This window comes from Tiliqua scincoides, chromosome 5 (genome assembly GCF_035046505.1).
Source record: "Tiliqua scincoides isolate rTilSci1 chromosome 5, rTilSci1.hap2, whole genome shotgun sequence".
NCBI classification, from domain to species: Eukaryota; Metazoa; Chordata; class Lepidosauria; order Squamata; family Scincidae; genus Tiliqua; species Tiliqua scincoides.
This window is the reverse complement of record NC_089825.1, coordinates 48885983-48909688: the sequence shown is the minus strand read 5'-3', so window position 1 is coordinate 48909688 and position 23706 is coordinate 48885983. Positions and strand designations below refer to the sequence as shown.

Here is a 23706-nt window from a genome sequence, read left to right as displayed (position 1 = left end):
TGGCTTGGGCTCTCAGGATCCTCTCCTAGCCCCACTTTCCTGGGAGTAAGCTCCATTGACTATAATGGAACTTACTTCTGAGTAGACATGCCTAGGATTGGGCTTTTGGTCACACTTTTTTCTGAAATACAAGAGCAGGCAATTGGGGGGGGGGGAGAATGTGAGGCAAGTGATTCTGGACCTTTGGAAGGTGTGGACCAGTGAGGGGAGGAACAGTAGGAGAGGTGCTAACTGCAGTTATGAGATGGGGGGGATGTGGCTGAGGGAGGGGTGGGGTGGAGGAGAGAGAAGTGCCAATTACCTCCTTCTGTATTTGAAAAAAAAGTGCAACCAAAAGCCCAATCCTAGGCATGTCTACTCAGAAGTAAGTCCCACAGGCACATCCCCCCCAGTCTTTGGCTGCAATCCTAACCACACTTTCCTGACAGTAAGCCCCATTGAACAAAATAGGACTTACTTCTGAGTAGACCTGGTTAGGATTGTGCCCTTTGTTATGTAACGTTTTAATTGTATTAATTATATTAATTAAAAATTAATTGTAATATAGTAATTTAATGTAAGTAAAAAACTGGGAGTGTGCCTTGACAATTTTAGTGCCTTGACAGTGTGCCTTGAGCTGAAAAGGGTTGAAAATGGCTGCTCTAGAATCTCTAGTATTACTTCCTGAGAAGCAGGTCAGAGTTGTTATGAGGGCTGTCTTCATCTTTGACTAATAAGGAAGCTTTTCATTTTTCAGAACATGTTAACCTTGGCATGCGAATCCATGCTTCTGAACTTCCAAGCTTGACTACTGCAGTATATTATATGTGGGGCTACCTTTGAGGATTACTCAGAGCTTCAACTGGTAATGAATGTTACTGCATGTCTCCTAAAGTGTGTAGGGAAGCAAGCACATTGAACCTGTTTTGTGCCAGCTATGCTGGTTGCCAATTTGCTTGTGGGTCCAATTCAAGGTGCTGGATCTAACTTTTAAAATGTGTGCAGTCTGGACCCTTAAGGACCATCTCTCCCCATATGATCCCAGCAGACAGTCAGGGTCTAGTCTGCAGGCCTTACTGGCCATAACATCTTTGCAACAAGTATGCATGATGAAATCTAGAAATCATGCTTTTATAAGCAATTGTCCCACATTTCTGAAACCTTCTATCTGAAGAGATGAGCAAAAGAACCTCTCTGATGGTTTTTTAAGAGTATTGTGCACACCTCTTCCGCCTGGCTTTTGGTCGATTTCTGTGGTTGTTGATGTTATCTTAACAGTATATTGTTGGTTTTAAAACTGAGGTTTTTATTATTATAAGCCACCTTGAACTTCTTGGATAAGTGGGGCATACGTATCTAAAATAATCAAATTAATATTGCATACAGTCCCATTGTCAAACCATAATTTTTGGGTCTCTTGGAACATGTAAGTGTTCAGTGAAGCAACCTGTCCCACAGTGATCAACGTTTTCCTCTATCACTTGGATCCAAAATTTCCACCAAGCCCTCAATCATTGTTACAAATACTGGAGGCAGGGTTGTTCCAACACAAAACACAATATATTTGGGTATGCAAAGAAGCACAGAAAATATTACTTCTGATTACTGATGTTCTCTTTGATTTAAAAAAAAAAAGTCACCATTACTCACATTGCCTCCTCGTAGACCAGGTGGTCCATGATCACCTGGCTCTCCTCTGGGGCCTTCTCTACCCTTAAACCATGAAGGAACAACAAGCAGCAGTTAGGATATTATGCAGTGTCTCATGTTATCTAGTATACTGTACATCTTTACCCCCTCAGATCTCATCCCAGCATTCTTAGAGTAAATGGCCATAATCAAACCGGCTTAAGCAAGTTTAGGTTTGCTGACTTCAGCGGGTCATTTATGCCCAGCCCACAGGTGTACACCTGTGGTTCCTGTTCCATATATGTAATCTTAGGCAGAAATGGGTTAAGCACTGGCAGGGTCTTCCAGCCTGCACAGCTGGAATCAGATGTAATGTTCTCATCAGAAAAGGACCCCACCATGGGCCCCAGGTCTAGGGAAACAGGTCTAGGGAGAGACAGACCCCAAAAAACCTCCTGAGATCATACCCACCCACAGGAACCCAACCACAGGAAACCCACAGAACTGGGGGGGGGGGGGACGACTCAATGTACTCCAATTGTACACCTTCCTGTCTTTGGACCATAATGATCACCAGGACCTGAAGAAAGAAGATGACAGCAAGCCCAGCTCAGTGCTCAGGCCCAACAGCACAGCTCTCACTGGGTAGAGTGAGAAATTCCATTTGTCCCAGGCAGGATCAAGTCTTGTCTAGAACACCAGGAAAGGTGTAACGGTTAGGTTGTCTACATAATCTTCAGTTATGCTTCAGTTGCAGCCTGGAAAAGGCTGTTGAAAAAGCTCCACGGAGTAGTTCCAAACTTTAGCTGCCTCTGAGATTGGTTCCCTGATGCTCAGCATTTGGCATTCTCACTTTGTATTAACCTTGTATTAACCTCTGCCGTTGTGTCCAGAAAACAGGACACAAGCATACTTAATATCTGACTCTTGCTGGATTGCGATGGATCCATTTGTTGCTTTTATGACATATCTATTTCAAACCCGAATCATCAGACAATCTGTGGCAATTTCCAAGAGTCAGAGATGCAACTTGAACGTTAAAATAAGAAACCAAAAATTACCCTTCTTCCCATACGACCCTTTTCTCCAGATGATCCAGGAGCCCCTCGTTCTCCCTAAATCCCCCAAAGGAAAAGGCAAATTAGTGAGATTTCCTCCAAACCAGTTCATCTCAATAACTATTCTGAGGAATATTCTTTTCACTGAAGCCACCAGTTTTCCAGGAGAAAAAGGCAGATTTATTGCTGGAGTCATTTTGAGAATTTCTGAGTCTGCAATTCTCTTTAAGCAATTTTTGAAACATTAACAGATTTTAATATTTGAGCAGACTACTGATTGGTGGGTCTGTTTTAGCTGTTTGGTAGCTTTTTTCATTGATTTTGCCATTTTTGAAAAGTTATATCAAAATTTGAACCATCCCAAGCTTATACGTGAAATTAATTGGGTTAGATCCGGAGAATGTTAGTCATCCTTAAATACCTTAGTTAGTCAATGAAACAAGTTAGTTGGACTAACTGAAGTCCCACTAATTTCAGTCCCGCTAACCATTAAATTATACCTCCTGTCCATTAATGCCATCAAGCCCAAGTTCGCCAGCTTCACCCTGTCAAAACAAATTAAAACCATGTATAATATGAAGTTCCGTGAAGTAACTTGGTAAATACTGTTTCTAACACATTTCTACGGCTATAAATATAGCACAGTATGCTGAATTATGGCCACACTCTCATCACTCATTCAGGGGTCACTTTGCAAAGCATTGCCAGTGGCAAACACTATTATAAGTCTTCAGTGGGACTGAGCACTGTTTAAGAATCTAAAAGATGTTCACACTTTAACCATCTTTTTAATTGCTCAAAACTCTGGCCAAAACTATTTCTTCTTGTTCAACACCATATTCTTCAGAAAACATTAACTTCTTTCCACTTTTCCCCACCCCATCCATCGTAGCACTAATAGCTACAGTGAAACATTTACAAATATTCCTTTAAGAACAGGGTTTGTTTCCATATTTGAAAAGATTGCATACCTTCTCTCCTTGATTTCCCCTTGCTCCCTGAAATTTCAGGAAGACATGTTATGAGAGAGTTATACCAGAAACATACAGATATTTTGGCACAGAATTAAAATAGATTATCTTTCTAAAATGATCACAAGATCCTACAAATGCAAAGTCAAAAATGCAGAACTTGTTATGTCCCAGTATTCATATTTACAGCATAAGGACTGGATCTATCCCCAATCATAGCTCACTCCCCAGTGGTAATCTGGCACTCCCCAGTGACAATTCTTTCCTATCCATCACTGCTCTGGGAACGAGATGGGGAGTCCGTGCATATCTCCCCATCGCACCTGGTCTCTGTTTGCTTTTACACTGGACTTCTGATGTGTATGTATAGGTCATGCCTCCTTATCCACTGGAGTTCCATTCCAGAACCCCAAGGGATAAGAAAAATCAGTGGATACCAAATCAGTGGGAAAATCGCTTTGAACACTCACTTCCAGGTTTCTTGCTCCTCTGTTGTAGCCCCAGAATGCATTGGTGCAGACACTAGCCCCAGAATGCATTGGTACAGACACATTCAGTCACTAGATGGGGTGAATAATGGAATCTAATGGAATGAAATTATAATTTTTTAACAGCGCAAAGGTAGGAAATGCGATTTGGGTGTTTTTTCTCTTGTCACAGAGTATTTAAAGTTGGACCTCAGTATCAGTGGTGAATCAAATCAGTGGATACCAAAGTCCTACCTGTATACCCTCCTATAGGAAAAGAGGGCATGTTACAAAGGAAAATCAATGGATCAACTGACAAAAATGTAATCTTTTGAATGGCTTTGGTTTGTTTAATTGTAATTAACTGATACAAGTCCAAGGGACAGGGTGAGACAAAAGTAGAAATAAGATAATCATATGGTTTGCATACAGAAGGGCAATCATAGGAAGAATATTAATGCCCTTCCCCAGTTCACCTGGGGCAGAGGCAGTGATGTCGCCAACACAGGTGCCGCCTGGGGAAGGTGTCCCCCTTCAAGGGATGTGCTGTGTGACATCCCTCTGTACACACCCAAAGCAGCGCCGCACCAAGAAATGATTAGGCAGTGACACAATGACATCATCATGCACACCACCCAATTGCTTCCAGGGTGGCCATTTCCAACCATTTAAAGCTTTGGAGAGGGCAGGAGAGCCCGTCTGCCACCAAACACATCTCAGGCCAATGCTCAGCAGGGGGTTGGGTGGTGTGCCCATCACCCCCCCCCCAGGACATGCCACCTAGGGCAGACCACCCCTGCCCCTCACTTGCTAAACTACTGGGCAGAGTATATGCCTTCCAGGTTCAGTAGGAGGAAGAGTAGGTCCTGGCTGCCTGGTCAGGCAGATGAGTCTGAACCATCTGTATTTCTGGTCTACTGTTACAGCCGAAGGATGGGAATCAAGTGGAGGAGCAGGGAGGGGACTTGGTTTCTTTTGACCTTCCCTCCCTCCCCAAGCATACCCACCACCAGGGAAACTGAGTTTTACCCTTGGCATTGGATCACTCAGAAATGCCACTGAGTGCCAACATGTTGCAAACATGGGGAAAGAAAGGGGGTGAAAGAAACTTAGGGCAGTATTCTCAGAATTGAGATCACTATGTGGTCATTGTATTCAAAAGAGGCAGAGAGGGGGAATTTGTTTGTTCAGAGAAACAGAGATTTGTTTAGCCAAAGTAAGTGTTTGGGAAACCAACCAAAGTTAAGGGTATATGTATCTGGGTCTAAAGTTATGCATTCTTTTGGTGCAGTGGTTCCCAAACTTTGGGTCAGGGCCCACTGGTGGGTCACAACCTGATTTTTGGCAGGTCGCCAAAGGGTGATGGAAAGATCAGATAACTAATTGCCTGAGATTATTCAAACCCTGAGGTTATTCAAAAATTAGATTAGCTGCTAATTACCCTGCAAAAAGCTGAGCTCCTGCAGTTTACAAGGATGTGTAAATATAGGGAGATAAGTGGTTGAGGGTCTTTTTCTTGTTGTTATTACTTATAAATAGATAAAATATTTTTTCTTTCTAGATCTCCTTTTTTAAAAGTTTCGTAAACTTAGGTGGGTCCTGATAGAATGTCATTTTAAAAGTGGGTCCTGGCGCTAAAAGGTTTGGGAACTACTGTTCTAATGATACTTGAAGAAGATAGTATTGGACGTCCACAAGATATACTATGTTTATGCTTTAGTTTCAGGTGTTTTTGCACAACTTGTATCTTGATCAAAGGCACAAGCTGTTGAATAATTTTGCAGTCTTTTTTTTTTTCTTTTATCATGAATTAGCACACATTGAAGATTAATACCAAGACCATGACAAAAAAAAATTGCAATGAACTCTAACGATGAAAGCAGTGGTCTAAAAACACTGTGAAAAAATGACCCCATTCAACTTGCCTTTGCACCTCTTGCACCAGAGCATCCTGCCCATCCTCGTCTCCCTCTGTGACCCATTGGACCCTGGTTTCCCTAAAGAAAGAAAGAAACAAAAGTCATTGCTCAGCATGACCACAACTTAAAGTTGCCAGCCATTGACTTTGAAGGGTGCATCATTGATAGACAGAAGGGTTTCCAGTGACGCATTTTATGTGACCAATGTGGCTGCACATGGCTGAACCCCTTCCTATCACACAGCTATGAAAGGCACAAGGTCTTTACTGAGTCAAGTGTGGCCTGTCCTAGGCAATAAATTAATGGCTCAAGGCCCAGTCCTATCCAACTTTCCAGCACTGGTGCAGTCACAGTACAGCCCTGAGGTAAGGAGGCCTCTATGACTGCCTCTCCACCACAGGATGCAGTGCATGCCCCCATTGGCACGGCTGCAGCGGCACTGGAAAACTGGATAGGATTGGGCCCTCAATCCTGTGGGGCCATTATGACAGTGGATTCCACAATCCACTATCATAAAGGCTATAGTGGCACTTTAAATGGTGCACTGCTGCCAAGTGCATTAGAGCTGCATGTGCAAACAGCTGGCAACATCACATACCTTCCTTCGATGGACCCAGCTCACACCACAGCAGGTAAGGTGGAGGCAGGGGTGAATCAGCCTACCATTGCTGATGATTCATTGTCACTAAGGCCCCTTTAAATTTTTTCCCCCCAGCCCTGGTACACTTTGCAGCACCAATACAACTGAAACTACCATTTTAACCCCCACCCCCACAATGCCCACAATGTAGTGATGCTCTGGAGCGATAATGCAACCATGGCACTGTGAGGAAATTAAAATGGTGGGTCCAGTCATGCTAAAACTGAGAAGCATTTCTGTCATCATATGGAAGTCCATTGGAGGCTGCTTTGTCCAGGATGCCTTCAAACCTAGAACCAGCCCTAAAAATCTCATTCTTGGGACAGAAGGGCAGAATATATATTATTCTATAAACAAATAGAAATTGACCCCACATTATGAAAGGCATGAGTAATGCTTATTTCCAAAGACCAAACCAGGTATTGTTCTTGTTTTGTAACTTACAGGTCCTCCTTCTTCACCTGGGTGGCCTGGAGATCCTCTGAAGCCCACACTTCCCTGAAAAATAATAATGAAAGAAAAAAAATCACTTTAATTCAATAATGTTAATTCTTAGAAATAACAGAGCTCCTTTGCGCTTATTTTTAAGAGGTGAGGTGTTAACGGGTTTGTCAGAGTCAACTGGGTGAGGCACTGTAAGCTCCACAGAGATCCCTTAAAAGGGATTATCTCTAAATGCGACACAAGTGGCAACAGTATGTGGGTATCATGTTTCTTGAGTGCTCTCTGAGGGCCCAGTCCTATCCAACTTTCCAGCACCAGTGCTGCCACAATGGAGCCCTGACATAAGGGAACAAATGTTCCCATGCCTTGGCCTCTATGACTGCCTCCCCACCACAGGATGCAGCGTGTGCCCTATTGGCACAGCTACACTGGCACTGGAAAATTGGATAGGATTGGGCCCTTTGGTGGGCCACTGTGAGGTCCATGAAGCCAAACTAGATGGGCATTTAGCCTAATCCAGCAAGGTTCTTATGTTCTTAGGATTTAGGCCCATACACCGGTCTTCCATACAGACTGAAGATCAGCTTCAAGCTCAGGTTGGTGACAACATGAAGCATGGAAGACCCTCACCATCAGTCTATCTCAATTTACCTTTTCTCCATACCGCCTGGCAACACAGCTTGGCTTAATTCTCTTTTCTGCACTTGGGCTGTTAGTGACATTAGCATTCCCTGCCCACTTGCTGCCAACTTCCTGGTAGCTGTAAATAGTAAAGCTGTGGCATGTTTTCAATCCGGTTTAGTGTGTGGCAACCCATCCTTTCCCTGCCTTCTGTTCATGATGGGCTGCTTCCCACAGAAGATTGCAAAACTAATCAGTTACTCATAAACTTCCCCCCATTAAAAAAAAAAAATTGTGACTGTTAACAAGAAAAACTGACTGGCTCTCACCCCTGGAATATTTGGAACAGTAAAAGATTTATGTCCAGAACAGCTGGAGTTTTCTTATCCTTGTTGCACATTTGTGGCTTGGAGGATTTCATACATATCTGTATGATGCATTCAAACTTTATAATTGTAACATGAGAAACCACCGAAAACTGGTCTGGGTCAGTTTTGCATCTGCCCCTTATTTATTTTTTTCCATTAAGCAGTAAGTATGCTGAATTCAGATAATGGCCACTGAGTGAAGCTTGGTGTACTGTTGAGTGCTTCCTTTTCATACTCAGTTCAACCTCTGGCAGAATTTGTTTGCTGTTTTCATTAATTACTGGACCACTAAGCATACGCTAGACTAATTATTCTTGTCATAACAAGTAGCTTTGAATGTCAGTGATCTTCATGGAGCTTGACACACTGCAGATTTTGTTCAATCTCAAGCAGGATTTTCTTACACCCAAAGTAGATAAGATGTTTTCTGAAAAGGAAACCAGCCATTGGTTTGGGGCCTGACCCTGGAGATCGCTTTTCCCATGCAATATTGCCAGACTAAACCAGCAAACAAACCCATCAGCTATTTGCCTTGCTGGAGAAAACATAACAATCAAAATGTGGACAGTGCTTTCCAAATGAGTAAAGCACGTCCATGCATTACCTTGATGTCCCTACAAGTGCAGTGAGTATTATTATCCCTCATATGCAGCTGGGGGGCTGAGGCAAAGGTTTGCCTAAGGCTCCTATGGTGAGACAATGGTAGAGGTGAGATTTGAACTCAGGAAAGTCTCGATTCCCAGCTCACAGCCCAATTCAATGCTTCCCAGCGCCCAGGGCTGCTGCAGTGCTGAAATCCAGGTCTCCTTGGGATTCAGGTTTCCTTGGGATAAGGGAACTTACACTCCCTTACCCCGTGTAAGACTCAGACAGCTCCAATGGGTCTTCTCAGATCTATGCCTGCAATCGAGGTAGCGCAGAATCAAGGAGACTCGTGTCAGGTCTCCCAGCCCAGGGGGGGGGGGAGTTTAGGATACAATGCAGAGCCTGTTGCCGTCTCCGTTCCCCTCCCACGCCACTCCCAATGCTGCCCACCTTTCCCTTGCCCTCCCCCTGCCCTGAAATGCCTCTCCCCTGCCCACTTACCACTCCACTGCCCAGCACTTGCCCAGAGCTCCGAGAAGCATGCTACTGGTTTTGACCTGGCACTGGCTCAGTGCAAGCTCCCACTGAGCTAGCACCCAATCAGCAGTGAGTGTCGCAGGTATGGCTTATGGCACGTTTGTGCTACTCATCACTGGCACTGGGTTGGAGTGGACCCAACAGGATCGGGACTTCTGTCTCTTAACCAGGGCCTATGAGAGGAAATTTATCAGGGGGTACAAAGTTTCTTCTGGGCCCCTTCCCAAAGGAGGAGGGGCAATAGGGGCAGGCAGAACGGGGGGGGCAAAATAGAGTAGGGGGAGCGTGCTGACAGCCACGCTAGTCTTTGGCACCCAGGTCTACTAGGCTTCTTGATGCAAAGCCCAGGTCTGCTAGACTATGCAGCACTGGCAGGTAGATAAATAATGAGGAAAAACATTAAGTCTCTCTAAAATCTTTGAAATACAGAAAATCCATTGCAGAAAATTAGCATCATCGTATTTAGGCTCACACCAGAATGGACCAAAATGCACTTCTGCAGCAGCTGTAGCTCCACAGCTGAGTCCCTGAGCTTCTATACACTCCTTCATGGTTGTGGGAACCACAAGCCAGAGAGCTACTGTAGCAGGCCAGTTTCCTCCCAGATCTGACACTGTCTTAAGGAGGGTCATGGAAACAATCCTGGGCCTGGTGTGCATGGCTTGCAGCAGCAGTTAACACTACATGTGGTTGTGTGTGAGCATCACGTGCAGGCAGTGAGTTCAGGTGAGTTCAGGAAAATGTCAGATCCCAGGAACTTTCTGGGCCCCCTCCTTTGGCTCCTGGGCCCCCTTTCTGACCCTGGGCCCGGGTACAAATTACCCCTTTACCCCCCTCTCCTAGGCCCTGCTCTTAACCACAGTGCTACATCATTAAGGCAATGGTGGTAGGTGTACAATGCAGCAAACTTTTAAGCAGGACTAGATCTGATCAGCGCCTGAATGGGAAACCAACTAGGAACTCCGTGTCTACCACTTTGACCTCTATTTAAAAAAAAAGGTAGAATACAATTATGCTTTAGGCTTCTGCTAGCTTGGAACAAGCTATGTCGTGGAAAGCCAGTACATTCTGACTCTTCCTGCTACCATTGAGATGATATCACTGCTCAGATATTGACAGGAAGGGGGGATCAATGCTGGGTATGTTCTTCCTGGGGTAAAAGATTTTCTGGGGTAGATACAGCCAACATGCCTGCCGCATTTTTCAAAGCAGACTGCATTTCCTCTTGGAGCGCACTAAATGTGACCTGGCTCCCAGCTTGGAAACCATTGCTTAACAAGTGTAACCCTTCTCTAATCTTACCTTCCTTCCAGCAGTTCCAGGAGCACCCTGAGATCCATCCTCTCCAAGACATTTGCAGCAAACGCTGCAGCATTTTCGTTCTGTGATGGTGTCCTACCAAACAATGAATGCTAATCACCATTACTGTGTTTATAAATACCATTAAAAATAGGGAAGGGTGTCCTTCCAAGATGTGGAAAAAGTGATGTGAATTTCAAATGCATTTGGAGTTAATAGAAAATGTATTACTCAAGATGCCTAGCTGATCAGAAGTACTGAATTGCCATCGGTTCCATTGGTTCTTTTGTTGGGAGACAAATAGAAAACACCAACATCCTACAAATGGAGGACTGGCTAAGAAAAAATGGATGCATTCAGCCAGGGTACTGAAATTGGTGCAATATAAGCACATATGGCAGGGGTTCTTGAGGTGTGCGTCGCTATGCCTTAGGGCAGTGGTTCCCAAAGTCCTCCTTAGGACTTTGGGAACCTAAGTCTTAGGACCTAAGTCTTTTCAGGGGGGATTGCAGCAATGTGATCCCTAGGATTGTGCTTGGGAAAGAGGGAGGTTTCTGGCTTACCTGAAGCCAGTGACGGGTTCTGGGGATGCGGAGAACTCCGGGGACACCTCCAAAGAGCTCCTCAAGCCTAGAAAATAAAGAAAATTGTGATCAGATGTCACTTCTGGTTTCCAATTGCAAAACCAGAAGTGACTTCAGATCATGGTTTTCTTTATTTTCCAGGCTTGGGGAGCCCTGTGGAGGTGTCCGCATAGCTCCCTGCACCCCATGGAGTCTGTCAGTGGCTTCAGGTAAGCCAGAACCCGTCCCCCCTTTCCCCAGTAGCAATGTGATCCTGGGGATCATGTTGCTGCAATCCCCCTGCCTCTTAAGGGGCCAGACCTGAGTGCTTCCCTGGCTGGTGGGTCGCAACCCACCAGTTTGGGAACCACTGTCTTAGGCATCGCAGTACACTCACTGGGGTGCCGGGAGGATGGCCCTGGTAGCCCCTCCTACCTGTTCCCCTGGGCACCGCCATCTTGGATCTCACAAAATCTCATGAAATATGAGTGCCATCATTTTGGATCTCATGAGATTTTGCAAGATGCAAGATGGCAGCACCAACTGGAGCCTGGAAGAAGAGGCTGCAGGAGTGTCATGCCCCAGGTGAGTTTGGGAACCACTGATAAATGGGATGGACAAGTTCAGAGAAAAAAGTATGCTGGTGAATTTATAATAAACTACAAGATAATTAAGACACATGAGCATGTTCATCAGGAGATCTGAGATTTGGTTTAAACCAGAGAATTTATAGTTGGAAATAGGAATGTACTTTTTCCTCATTATACTCATATTATTTAATTACTGTTCATAGGCAATCTGCAGGTAGAACATAAAAATAGAGAGTACATTATATATAGGACGTGATTTGAATTCCAGAACTAGTGGGCCAAATATAATAATGGTTGGTTTGATTTTGTATGGTTATGTAGGATTTTACACAAAACTTAAAAAAAAAGACTTTAACTGAGAAAACTGAGAAGAGTAGCCTTTCCTTTTTCCATGTAAGAAAAACAAAACTTACAAGTTCTCTCCACAAAAGGCCTGGAAGTTCTGGATTTCCAATATGCAAAGGTTGCCCATATCCAAATCCTCTACCAAATTCTATCTCCTGAAGCTTCTGATATTCCTGCATATCATCCAATCCAATCATTAAAAGTGCACCAAGCCCTGGAAAAGAAAAGTACAGGTGTGCGCCACTTAACAACAATTCACTTAACAATAGACCTCATATATGACAGTGGTCAAAGCACAATAAAGATGCTCTTAATGAGGCAATTGTGTCTCCCATAGCCTGCAGCAGAGTGTCTGTTTACACAAGAGAGGGGCTCTTAATGCAGAGAAGAGGCAGTCTATCTCTAGTAGCCTATGCAGCCAGCTAGTGTCTGGCAGGGAGTGTCCGTTTGCACAACAAAGGCAATATATTGGACTGACTGCTCACTTAATGACCTAATCACATAACAATGGGATTGGAGAACATATCCCTGTCGTTATGTGGTGTACAACTGCATTTTTAAAAGCTGAGTACCTGATTTCATTCCATTATGTGCTATGCAACCATACAGAACTTAATTTTGTAGGTGGCTTCCATCAGACAGGGACAATCAGGTCTGCCAATGATTAAAATGGAAGATTAAAATGGAAACTTCTCCCTACTTGTTTCCTAATGTGATGTTTTTCTCGTGGGCTATGCTGACCACTACTGTTTCTCCAACCTCGAGTTGAATTCAAAGCAGAGGGGAAAGTTTTTTTCATGTTTTTCTTGTACTTTCTTTTGGGATGAAGAGGAGGCTGCCTGACCCAGTTCTGCCTTTACCAGCTCCTATGAGATTTTGTTTTTCTCTGGAATTAAAACTGAAGTCACTGCTGTACAGGAAATAGAACATTTTTTTTTAATCTCCAATGTGTTTTAAGGGTGACTCTCTCAAGGGATTGAACAGTTACAGATTAATCGAAGCAGCTGAAAGCTGCATACCTCTGTTTGACACCTGTTCAAAAAATAGCTGTCATGTCAGTTTTCCCTGGATACTGTTATAGCTGAAATCTCTCCTCTTTTCTTTGTGATCCTCCAAGAATGCACATATGTACACCAGACCCATCATCATAAGTTAGAACCATCAGGACATGGTGCTTCCAGAAATTCCTTGACTAGCGTTTCAGAGTAACATTCCAGGAACTGTGCCTCTAATTTCTAAAGAAAACTACTGATCATGCATCAACATTTCATTCAGGGTGTCCCATATCTCTGAAATGCTGATCTGGCACTCGTGCTATAAAACCAACTACAAGAGGTTCTGTTGGCATCTGTACAATTTAACGCAAGATTGCTGGCATTCACTAAGCAAGGTCTCGCAGTGTGTATGTGTGTGTATTGTATATGTTTTAATATGTTATATTAAAAGTCTCCCTGCAAATGAGCATACACCTACTAGATTCAAATGTATGTATTTTTAAGTTGCCACATTAATTCTTTCTCAACTGTTCTTTGTTCCTTAATCAGCAAGTGAATGCCTGTGAATGTTGCGAAAAAGAAAAAGAAAAAAAACCTTCTCTCTTATTATGCAGTCATTGTTTGTATTTATTTAGGTGTACATATTGAATGCTTTCTCTTTAACTATGATCTTTTATCTTGCTTCGATATGATACTTTTTGATTATGAGCAAATGCAGGGAAGAAGGAATGAGCAAGGCAGCCTCAATGCAATAAAGCCATCCCTTGTTCTGTTCCTGGGTCTACCCTGCAATAAAATAAAAGGTGACCTGGATATTATGTTGCAGGAATGCTTTTTAACATCCATATACCTCCCATTCGAAGAACAGCTGCTGTTGTTTTAAGCATTTCTATGCTATCATCTGGCCCGTCTGTAAACACCAGGAGAACCTGCAATGAAACAGTAATGGTGAGAAGATATACAGCTATGTACATATTCAGCAGACAATGTGTGTTTTATCAAATAACTATTTGAATGTGACAATGGTATGCAAGAAAAATTAAAAGGGCAATAACACAGCTGAATACAGCATTTGACTTTCTTAAGCCATAACTACACATCACGCTATGATCAAACCATCATGAGCACTCTCTTCTAGCGAATAAAGAGTAGGATCATGCCCTTATTTAATCTTTTTATATTTTAACTACAGGTTATTAATCCTGAGACAGTGGTTCTGCATGCCTTTAACAAAACAAGGAATTGGTCAAAATCCATTGAACTGACAGGATCATTCCCTAACACATTTTCCATCTTGCAAAACAACAATAGCAGGCCCACATCCCAGAATTACCTTCACTTTCTCTGAGGCCAGACTAAAGGATCTGTCCCAAAAGGACCGGAGGAAGCCTACATTCAAATAAGTGTCCACTGTGGTTTGCACATCCAAGAATTTCTGAATGATCTCTTCAGTGTATGCTTCAAAGTCAGAGTCAAACAAAGCTTGGCCATTGCTGGCAAACACTTGGAACCGAAACCTAATGTTGACGGGAGACTCGGTAATGCAACTGACATTGATTGTGGTGCCCATCTGCTGCAGAAGCCTAGGCAGGTATTCTTGCATTTTCTGCTTCAAATGCAGGGTTTGCCTGGCATACTTGGAAATATCCACTCCGACAGAAATATCTATGTTGCAGTCTTAAAAAGAAAGACAAAATCCAAGAGATTGTGAATCACATATTAATTACCATAATCTCAACCAGCAGCGGGAGCAAGACTAACATGCTAAGAATTTGCAAAAACAGAAGTTGTCATCTAGGCACCAGGCTATTCAATTCATGTTGACTGGCTGCATAGCACTGGTTTCAGTGACTCATCTGTTAGAAATGTCTGAGGAATTGGGACACTGTACCAAACTGCCAAGAGACTGAGAGGCTGATGACATCACTAAACCAGCTGCATCATCCACAGAAAGATTGGCATTTATTCCTGCTGCTCTGGTGTAATAAGTGGATCAAATATATAAGCATATATAAATATATTTATCAATATATTATCAATTTATCGGCCGTACTTGGATCATGCAGACCTGGCCATGGTGATCCATGCCACGGTGACAACGAGGTTAGATTATTGTAACGCGCTCTATGTGGGGTTGCCCTTGAAGACGGTTTGGAAACTGCAACTAGTGCAGAATGCGGCGGCCCGTGTGGTTACTGGAGGTAGGCAGTTTGACTCTGTCAGTCCACATCTCCAGCGGCTACATTGGCTGCCCATTCATTTCCGGGCCCAATTCAAGGTGCTCGTTTTGACCTTTAAAGCCCTATACTGCTCTGGGCCAGGGTATCTTAGAGATCGCCTACTTCCGTACAATCCGTTTCGTCCTCTTAGGTCCTCAGAGAAGGCCTTTTTACAGGTGCCGCCACCTAGGGAGGTACGTGGGGCAGCGGCTAGAAATAGGGCCTTCTCAGTAGTGGCACCGCTATGGAATTCCCTTCCCCTTGACTTAAGAATGGCTCCCTCTCTTGAGACTTTTCGGCGAGGCCTGAAGACCCTTCTGTTTAAACAAGCCTTCTGAGTTCTCGGCCTTTTTAACATCTTTTCAACATCTTTTAATTTTTTACAGGCCTGATTCTTTTATGACTTGCTGCTCTATGCTCTTTTTACCTTTTTACTACTTGTTATCTGACTACTGTTTTTATGATATGTGTATGTGCTTTTATCTGTTTTTAAATTATGTTGTTAATCTGTTTTTTAATTATGTTGTTTAATCTGTTTTTAACCTGTTGTAAGCCACCTTGAGTCCCTTCGGGGAGAAAGGCAGGGTAAAAATAAAGTTGTTGTTGTTGTTGTTGTTGTTGTTATTATTAATGTAACAGAGTCCAATCCTATGCATGTCTACTCAGAAGGAAGTCCCATGATAGTGGGCTTACTCCCAGGAAAGTGTGGATAGGATTGTAGTCTCAAAGTTATACAGTATGTGAGTATGTAAACAACGGCAGATGTGGACTTTAACAATAACAGCTACTTCTTTAATGCCAACTGTGTGCTGCCAACTGTGTGGATTGGAACATAGAAGGAACACAGTCCCTCCAGGGCAACTTGTACCTCTTCTTTTTTGTCTTGAAGAAAATTGTATTTGCTGTTCTAGGGATGGTTGTTTTACTGTGAATTTGTAACTTCTTTCACTTTGTTTTGCGAACTACAGTTCACAAATGGCATTTGGACATAGACATGGAAGGAAGGAAGGAAGGTGACACTGAGAGAGAGAGAGTGTCTAGCCCAAGGTCACCCAGGAAACTTCATGGAACCTGGATCTTCCAGGTCTAAGTCCAACTCCCAGTCCATTACCATCCTGGTTTGCCATCCTCATTACAGTAAGGGAGGCAGGGCTTTACATTATCGATACACAAAGATGAAAGGAGCACAACCGCTGTGCTCCTGGTTGTCACTAATGCTAAGGTAAACCCTCCCACAAGGCTTAGGGAGCCTTTTCTGGAGTGGCAGCTGCAGTGGCCCAGTGTGCTTCACAGAAGCTGCATTGGTAGCTGACATCTGTTCTCTCCAGGGTCCCAGGGGTTAATTGTGGGCCCTTTAATGGCCCTCAGCCAGTGCCCCTGTTGGCCGACAGTGGACATTAGGTCTGCCAGTGGAATTCCGTTACAGAAGAATAAAAAGAAGAAACTGCTTTTTCATAACTAATTAGTTGCGTGTGGAACATTTCTGTTCTGGCAAGCAAGTTCCAGATTATATCACTTGGCCACCATCACTCATACTTTTATGCTTCGCCTCTTCTACAGTAATATTAATTGCCATCTGGAAAGAAACTTTGATCTGTCAGATCAAACGAGGATCTCTGGACTATTAGAGGATAATGTTAAAGGCCATGTTGAACTACTGCAGGATATTTTTTTCTCTTTAATTGCCTTCTGTACAGGAATGAAGTTCACCCATCGTTGATCATTTCATAGCTGAATCTGCCAGATCTTTCAAGAAAAAAAAACTGCTATACAGATTCACTTACTAACATTTATGTTGCATTTTTTTAATATATAAAAGTTTACACCTTAGTCAATTCTGTGTTGAGCAGCCCACACCTATCAAAATCATTATAAGCAAAATTATATGATCGTATTCCTTTTGTGGAAGGGAATGTGGGGTTTTTTTTTTCATTTATCACACTTAAGGAACATTCCCTTGCCCCACGGAAGTGGGCTAACAGTCTCTTACAGAATTCTCAGTATCAAACTACAGTTCCCAGGAACCATTAAAGGAAAGCCATGATGAGTTAACTGATACAGCTTTCTAGAATAGCTAAGTTCAATGGCAAGGAATCACAAGTTCTGAAGAATGTTTTGGAAGTGGCAGGAAGAAGCAGGGGTGCTGAAAGCTGGCATTGGGCTCAGTGAAAGGTGCCCAATTTCCCCCCTTCCTAAATTTTCCTACAAACCAGATGTTACTAATTTTTTTAAAAAACAAGTTTTTAATTAACTGTTTTAAATTAGCATGAGCAAGATTAAAACTAAATGAAAACAGAACATGATAATTACCTTGTTTATTAAAACCACACTGATTACAAATCTAAGTGTTTTGTTATGGCCTGCGCCCCCTGGAAGCCCAGGTACTGGGGATTTTGTGCCCCCCCCCGGGGCCCCCTCTCCTCAGGCCTGGCAAGAAGAGAGGGAAAGATTGCAAATTCATCAAGGTGGATGGAGCACAAAGTAAACTGGGCTCTCACATATATTTGAATATGACGTTTCCCTCACTGCACAAGCCATCTCCTGATCAGGAGGTGGAATGAACCAGCCACTGTTCAAATAAACACAGAATATAATGTATCCTTTCTTTGTCTATGTAGTAAAAAGGAGGGGCAATAGAAGACGCAGAAGAATGTGATTTGGCTGAAAACCTCTCCTGTTAGGCATTCCCAAGACCTTGGGTGTACCTAAAGAGGTTCGTGGATCCCAGTCTGAGTCTTGAAATGTGCCCTAGCCATATGGAATTGCCATCCCAACAAATTTACACTGAAGGACAGTGAACAACTTTCGAAATAAATCAATAAAACTTTGTCCAATTCATGCTTGATACTCTGTGGGTACTTTGCATACATAGGCTATAGACAACCTTATGTGCTCTTTGTTTTGTGGGAAACATACTGCCCAATCCTATCCATGTCTACTCAGAAGTCAGTCCCTTTATGGTCAATGGGTCTTACTCCCAGGAAAGTGTGGACAGGATCGGGCTCACAGACTACTATGTTTCTACCATGGCAGATTAAAGATCTTGGAAGTTTGAGCCATAGCAAAATTAAGTTGTAAAAGGAACAAAAGGAACCAAAGAGAGAGTACTCAAGAGAGTTTAGAAAAATACAGGTGCTGTTACATACAAGTATTGCTGAAAAGACTCCCTAGACATTTGATGTACTGTATAAGTGTCAAAGAACGCACAATGGATCTTGTTCAGAAGCTAAGCCACTCGGTTTGCTCTCATAGCATAGCCTTGTACTATGGGGGGCCCTGCAGTTCCCTAGGAGGCACTATTGTATCATCTTGTAATCCACCAGAAACAAGTTTTTATTTGTCTCCAGTAACAACAGTCAGACCTAGCTGTTTTTTGTAGGACATCCTGTTGCAAACATCAGGACCATACATTTGCCTGAGTAATCTTTGCTTGCAGCTGTCTTCATTTATCATGGATCAAACAGCATCACAAATAGCACTCAGATTAAATGGAGGGAAAGATTCTTAAAGGAAAGGCTTCCCAGCTGCTTCAGCAGCCTTTGCTAGAACTCCTATCAGTTCCAAAAACTTCTTTACTGAGCCCTTCTCACTTGCCCTTCCTTTTCTTGTTTGCCAGAAATAATGAACCTGTCTAGACCAGGCATAATTCTCAGAACAGCAGTGTGAAAACCCAGCTTCTCATCTTGCATAACAGATCTTGCAAAACGGATCATCTTGTGTACTTCTAATCTATTTTATTTATCTAGGCATTTATATGGCACCTTTCCACCTCCAAAAAGGCCCCGAAAGACGCTCATATTTGACTAAATAATGCAGTTTACATAACTAATAATGTTGTGCACGTTCCCTATGATTTGCCCCCCAAGTCACGCAAGCCTCCTAGCGGAGAACTCACTTCAATACAGGACAAACCGCAGCAAGGCCTCCCATTAGCTGAGAGTTACAAAAAGGGCATCACTTCTTGCCAGAATCAGGGGGCATGTAAATAGAAGACTACAAGCCCCATGATGCCTAGTAGAAATTGACACTCCACACTCATTTCCAGATAAGATGCTACCTTTTGGACCATGTCAGTGTTGAAATGAGCTCTCTGCCTCTCTGCCACCTGCTACCACTCCTTGTTGCCCACACTAAGGCTCTTTTTCCTCCCCCCTTGGGGAAGATGGGAGTACTGGACAGGAGGAAAGGGTAGAAGCAGAGACAAGGTGTGTGTTTCTCCTTTCAAGTCAGGCCCAATGGGAAGTGAGATGAACCCAATTCAAAATGGGACAAGATTTTTGGAGCAAAAGGAAATTTGCATTTCAAGCTTCCCCATCACCAGTCATCCACTCCAAATCGTACCCCATTCCTCTTTCAGCCTATGGATTCAAGGCTGGTTTTGACATCATAAGTTTGATTTGCAGAAGTGCTTTCTGAAAGCTGCTCCCATGAGTAAAAGAGTTTATCTGAATGGCAGAAAAGGTAAAGGTACAATATCGCTAGGTGCAGATCACCTAAGCTGGTTAGAATGAGCATATAGGCATGGTAAAATGTGTGTGCACCATCAGTAGAGGTGTTTGAAAACGGTGCTATTTCAGTCAGAAGTAAGCCCATTCTGTACAGTAAGACTTAGGTTGTAATCCTCTCTTGCTTACTGGAGACAAACATCTGTAACCATCAGGGAATGGGACTCCACTTGAAATTGGTAGAAGGGGCTGTAGGTGGCAAATTAGTTATTGTTAGTCCTGAGTGTGGGGAAAAATGCAGAAACCAGGCAATCAGTTTTAGGTTATTTGCCAACACTTTTTAACAACCAACCTAAATAATGAGCCACAGCTGATATACAGAGTACATCCAAACTCAACTTCCAAACTTAGCTATTTTATCATGGGGTTAGGTGGACCCAGCTTCCCAGCAGCCCTACAAAGGAAAACAGAAAGAGTTGGCAGACAGTTCCTGCCTGATCTTTTCTTCCCTGCTCGCCTTGGACTTCTTTGCTGGATTTTTATCTGCTTGGCTCTGGTTTTGGATTATCAATTGCTTCTTTGGGTTAGACATCTGGAACTAGTATGGGGTTTGACTCTGGCCTGCCTAGACATTCCTTCCAACCTGTTCTGGCATATCTCAGTTATGAAATGACTGTGTTGCTGATCTTGTTCCAAGAATCCCTAAAGATACCTCTCTTAACTTCTCTTGAAAACTTTGAAAAGTTTATTCCATTGCTGGACTGTTCTTAGAGTTAAGAGGTTCCCCTAATGTTAGCTTGTATTTGTATTCCTGTGATTTAATTAAAGTGCTTCCTGTCCTACTCTCAGTGGGCAGAATAAACAACAATCTCCTCTTTTCCTTCCTGCATAAAAATGTCAATATAAGTTGTTTTTCTTGAAGCTGAACACAATCAGTTCTTCCATCATTTCCTCTAGATTCCATTTCTAGGCCTTGAATTGCTTTTATCCTTCTAGCTTGTGTATCCATCTTGAACACAATATCCCAAGTACCTAAAAAAATATACAGTGGTGCCTCGCATAACGAAATTAATTCTTTCCGCGAGTCCTTTTGTTATGCGAGTTTTTCGTTTTGCGAAGCGCGTTTTCCCATAGGAATGCATTGAAATTTAATTAATGCATTCCTATGGGCAAGAAAAGTCAGAACAAAGTCAAATTTGGTTTACAAAGTGTTTATTAAGTGCTCTTTAAAGGCATACGTACTGTACTGAGGATTTCAAAAATGGGGGGGGGATGCTGAGTGGGGAGCTTGAAGGCTGTAATCCTGTGCACACTTTCCTGGGAGCAAGCACAATGGGACTTACTTACATAAACTGACATGAAGATCCTCCCTTTCTAGGGTGAACGGGATCATAAACTGGCATGAAGATCCTCCCCTTACTAGGGTGAACGGGATCATAAACTGGCATGAAGATCCTCCCCTTACTAGGGTGAACAGGATCATAAACTGACATGAAGATCCTCCCCTTACTAGGGTGAATGGGATCATAAACTGACATGAAGATCCCCCCTTACTAGGGTGAACGGGATCATAAACTGACATGAAGATCCTCCCCTTACTAGGGTGAACGGGATCATAAACTGACATGAAGATCCTCCCCTTACTAGGGTGAAGGGGATCATAAACTGACATGAAGATCCCCCCCTTAAAACAAGCCAAAACAAACAAACAAAAAAATTTGTCTTGCAAAGCACGGGTCATAAAAATTCGTTGTGCGAGTTACCAAACTTCGCAAAACACTTTCGTTCTGCGAGTTTTTCGGTGTGCGAGGCATTCGTTATGCGAGGTACCACTGTATTGCTAATGGCTAATGTACAATCTGCTATTGAGATCTTCTGGGGAGACTGCTCCATGTGCGATCACCGCCTGAGGATCAATTGTCATGCATGTGTGTCAGAACCTTCTCAGTAATAATCACCTCGGTGCAACACTCCCTTTCTCAAGGAGTTTGTGATGCCCCCCTCCCCAATGCTTAAAAAGACACTTAAGATGTCCCCCATTAGTGAGGACTTTAGGGCATGGTACCCTGCAAGTGACTTGTGTCTGCTGCTGGAGTGTTTGGGCATTTTGTTTCCTTTGATTGGCTTTATTAATTACTTTTTAAACTGTTTCTATATTTTAATATTTTACTGTTGTGACTTTTAGTGAAACGTGGGGTGAAAATGGGAAAAGAAATAAAGAGTCAGGCTAGAGAGAAGATATAGTCATAGTATATATTTAGATTTACCCTGAATGGGCATGTCTCCAGGATCGCAGATATCGGTGACAAACTTCTTCTCAATCGTTTTCAGCCCTTCGAAGTTCTCCACCGTGTACACCCTCTGTGCACTGCCACTAATTCGAACCAGCTCAAAAGAGTTCAGGATCCCAATTCCTATCACAAAGACTTGGATCCCATCATTTCTCAGAGAAATGGCTGCCTCATCCACAGCATCGTCGGACTGCCCATCAGTGATGACAATGAGAAACTGTAACACTCCTTTGTTCTTACGGCTCCCATTCGAAGCCTCAAAAAACCTCTTGACGAATCTCAGCCCCTTGCCAGTGAATGTGCTTGCTCGTAACTGGACAATGCTGTCGATTTTTCCCTTTATGGCATCATCGGTGAAGAATTCATTGAGATAAAATTCTTTTTGGGGATCTTCACTGTACTGGGCCACCCCAATCTGGACTTTGTCCTGAGCAATGACAAAGCTATCCACAATTTCTTTCATAAATGTCTTCATGGCCAAGAAATTCTCCTCCGGTATGCTTGAAGAGCCATCAATCAGAAACACAAGGTCTGCCTGCTGAGTGTCACAAGCTGTGGAGAGAAAAATTCCACTTTGTCATGAAAATTGAGGCCATGCTTTCCTTCGCCAAGGGAGAAAGTTAGGAATTGCCCATTAATCACTGGGCTGAAGTTCTAAAAACAGGACATTTGATGACATCAGATTGCAATTAATGAGAAATTTCATCAGTTTCTTCCTTAGCAAGACAAAGACATTATGAGTATGCACCCACCCATTCAGATATAGGTTCACAATGTAGTTTTCTAAGTCTATTGTTAGAGTATTATAATGTTGAGCTGGCCCAGCCACACTGCTATATGAGGCAGTCTCCTTGGGAAGCAGATTGGTGGGGTGTGCCCACCTCCCCAATATCCTCCACTGCTGCTCCTCCAGCTGGTCCTTGGATCGGAAAGGAAGACAGGGACAAAGCAGAAGAAAAAATGTAGAGGAGAGGAGAGTGATAGGGTAGAGCAGTAGTTCCCAAAATGTGCATTGTGACACCTTGGGGTGTCATGGCACACTCACGGAGCACTGTGAGATGTTCATGGTGGCCCTTCCTACCTGTTTCCCCCAGGTACCGCTATCTTGGATCTCACAAAATCTCATGAGATTTAGGCACCACAATCTTGGATCTCATGAGAAGAAGAGACTGCAGGGGCATCATGACCCAGGTGAGTTTGGGAACAACTGGGATAGAGCATTTTTGACATTGTAGCCCAACCCACTCCGCTCCGCTCTTTCTTTTCTGCTTCTTCCCCTTCTTCCTTTTCCAATCCAGGCAGTAGAAGGAGCAAGCTTAATTACAATGGCTGGTGTTCCAAAAATTAACCTTAGTAATAATAAAATAATATTAATATAAATGAATAAATAAGGTGTGTACATAACACAGGCCTACAAAATTGAGGGTCAGAAAAGTTTTTCCCAAACTTTATGGTGGTTTGATATGAATTTGGGGTGCCGATTCCAAAAATGGCATCTGTTTTGCCCTATCACATCTAGTTTTGGAGATATAGTATAGCCTCATTAGTGACTGGTTCAAGTAGCTTCCTCATGAGGAAGCCATGGTGTAGGCTTCCTCATGAGGAAGCAGTTTGAACCATTCACTAAAGAGGCTATGCCATGTCTCCAAAATGCAACGTGATAGGGCAAAACAGATGCCATTTTTGGAGTCAGCACCCCACATACACCCAGGAATTGGTGTAACGTTTAAGGAAGCAAAAT

General features: G+C 43.1%; 1 protein-coding gene across 1 annotated transcript in view; it reads right to left on the bottom strand.

The window, feature by feature from the left end:
- The window catches only part of LOC136652230 (collagen alpha-4(VI) chain-like), a 71827-nt gene that overhangs the window by 28824 nt on the left and 19297 nt on the right, over positions 1 to 23706 (bottom strand). The window contains exons 9-19 of the mRNA XM_066629159.1: positions 21942 to 22517; positions 14344 to 14687; positions 13861 to 13939; positions 12084 to 12229; positions 10521 to 10613; positions 7108 to 7161; positions 6030 to 6101; positions 3638 to 3664; positions 3167 to 3211; positions 2670 to 2723; positions 1630 to 1692 (exon numbers count right to left, since the gene is read on the bottom strand). Of these exons, the coding sequence (XP_066485256.1) occupies positions 1630 to 1692; positions 2670 to 2723; positions 3167 to 3211; positions 3638 to 3664; positions 6030 to 6101; positions 7108 to 7161; positions 10521 to 10613; positions 12084 to 12229; positions 13861 to 13939; positions 14344 to 14687; positions 21942 to 22517 (1553 nt within the window). The remainder of the gene's footprint in view (positions 1 to 1629; positions 1693 to 2669; positions 2724 to 3166; positions 3212 to 3637; positions 3665 to 6029; positions 6102 to 7107; positions 7162 to 10520; positions 10614 to 12083; positions 12230 to 13860; positions 13940 to 14343; positions 14688 to 21941; positions 22518 to 23706) is intronic.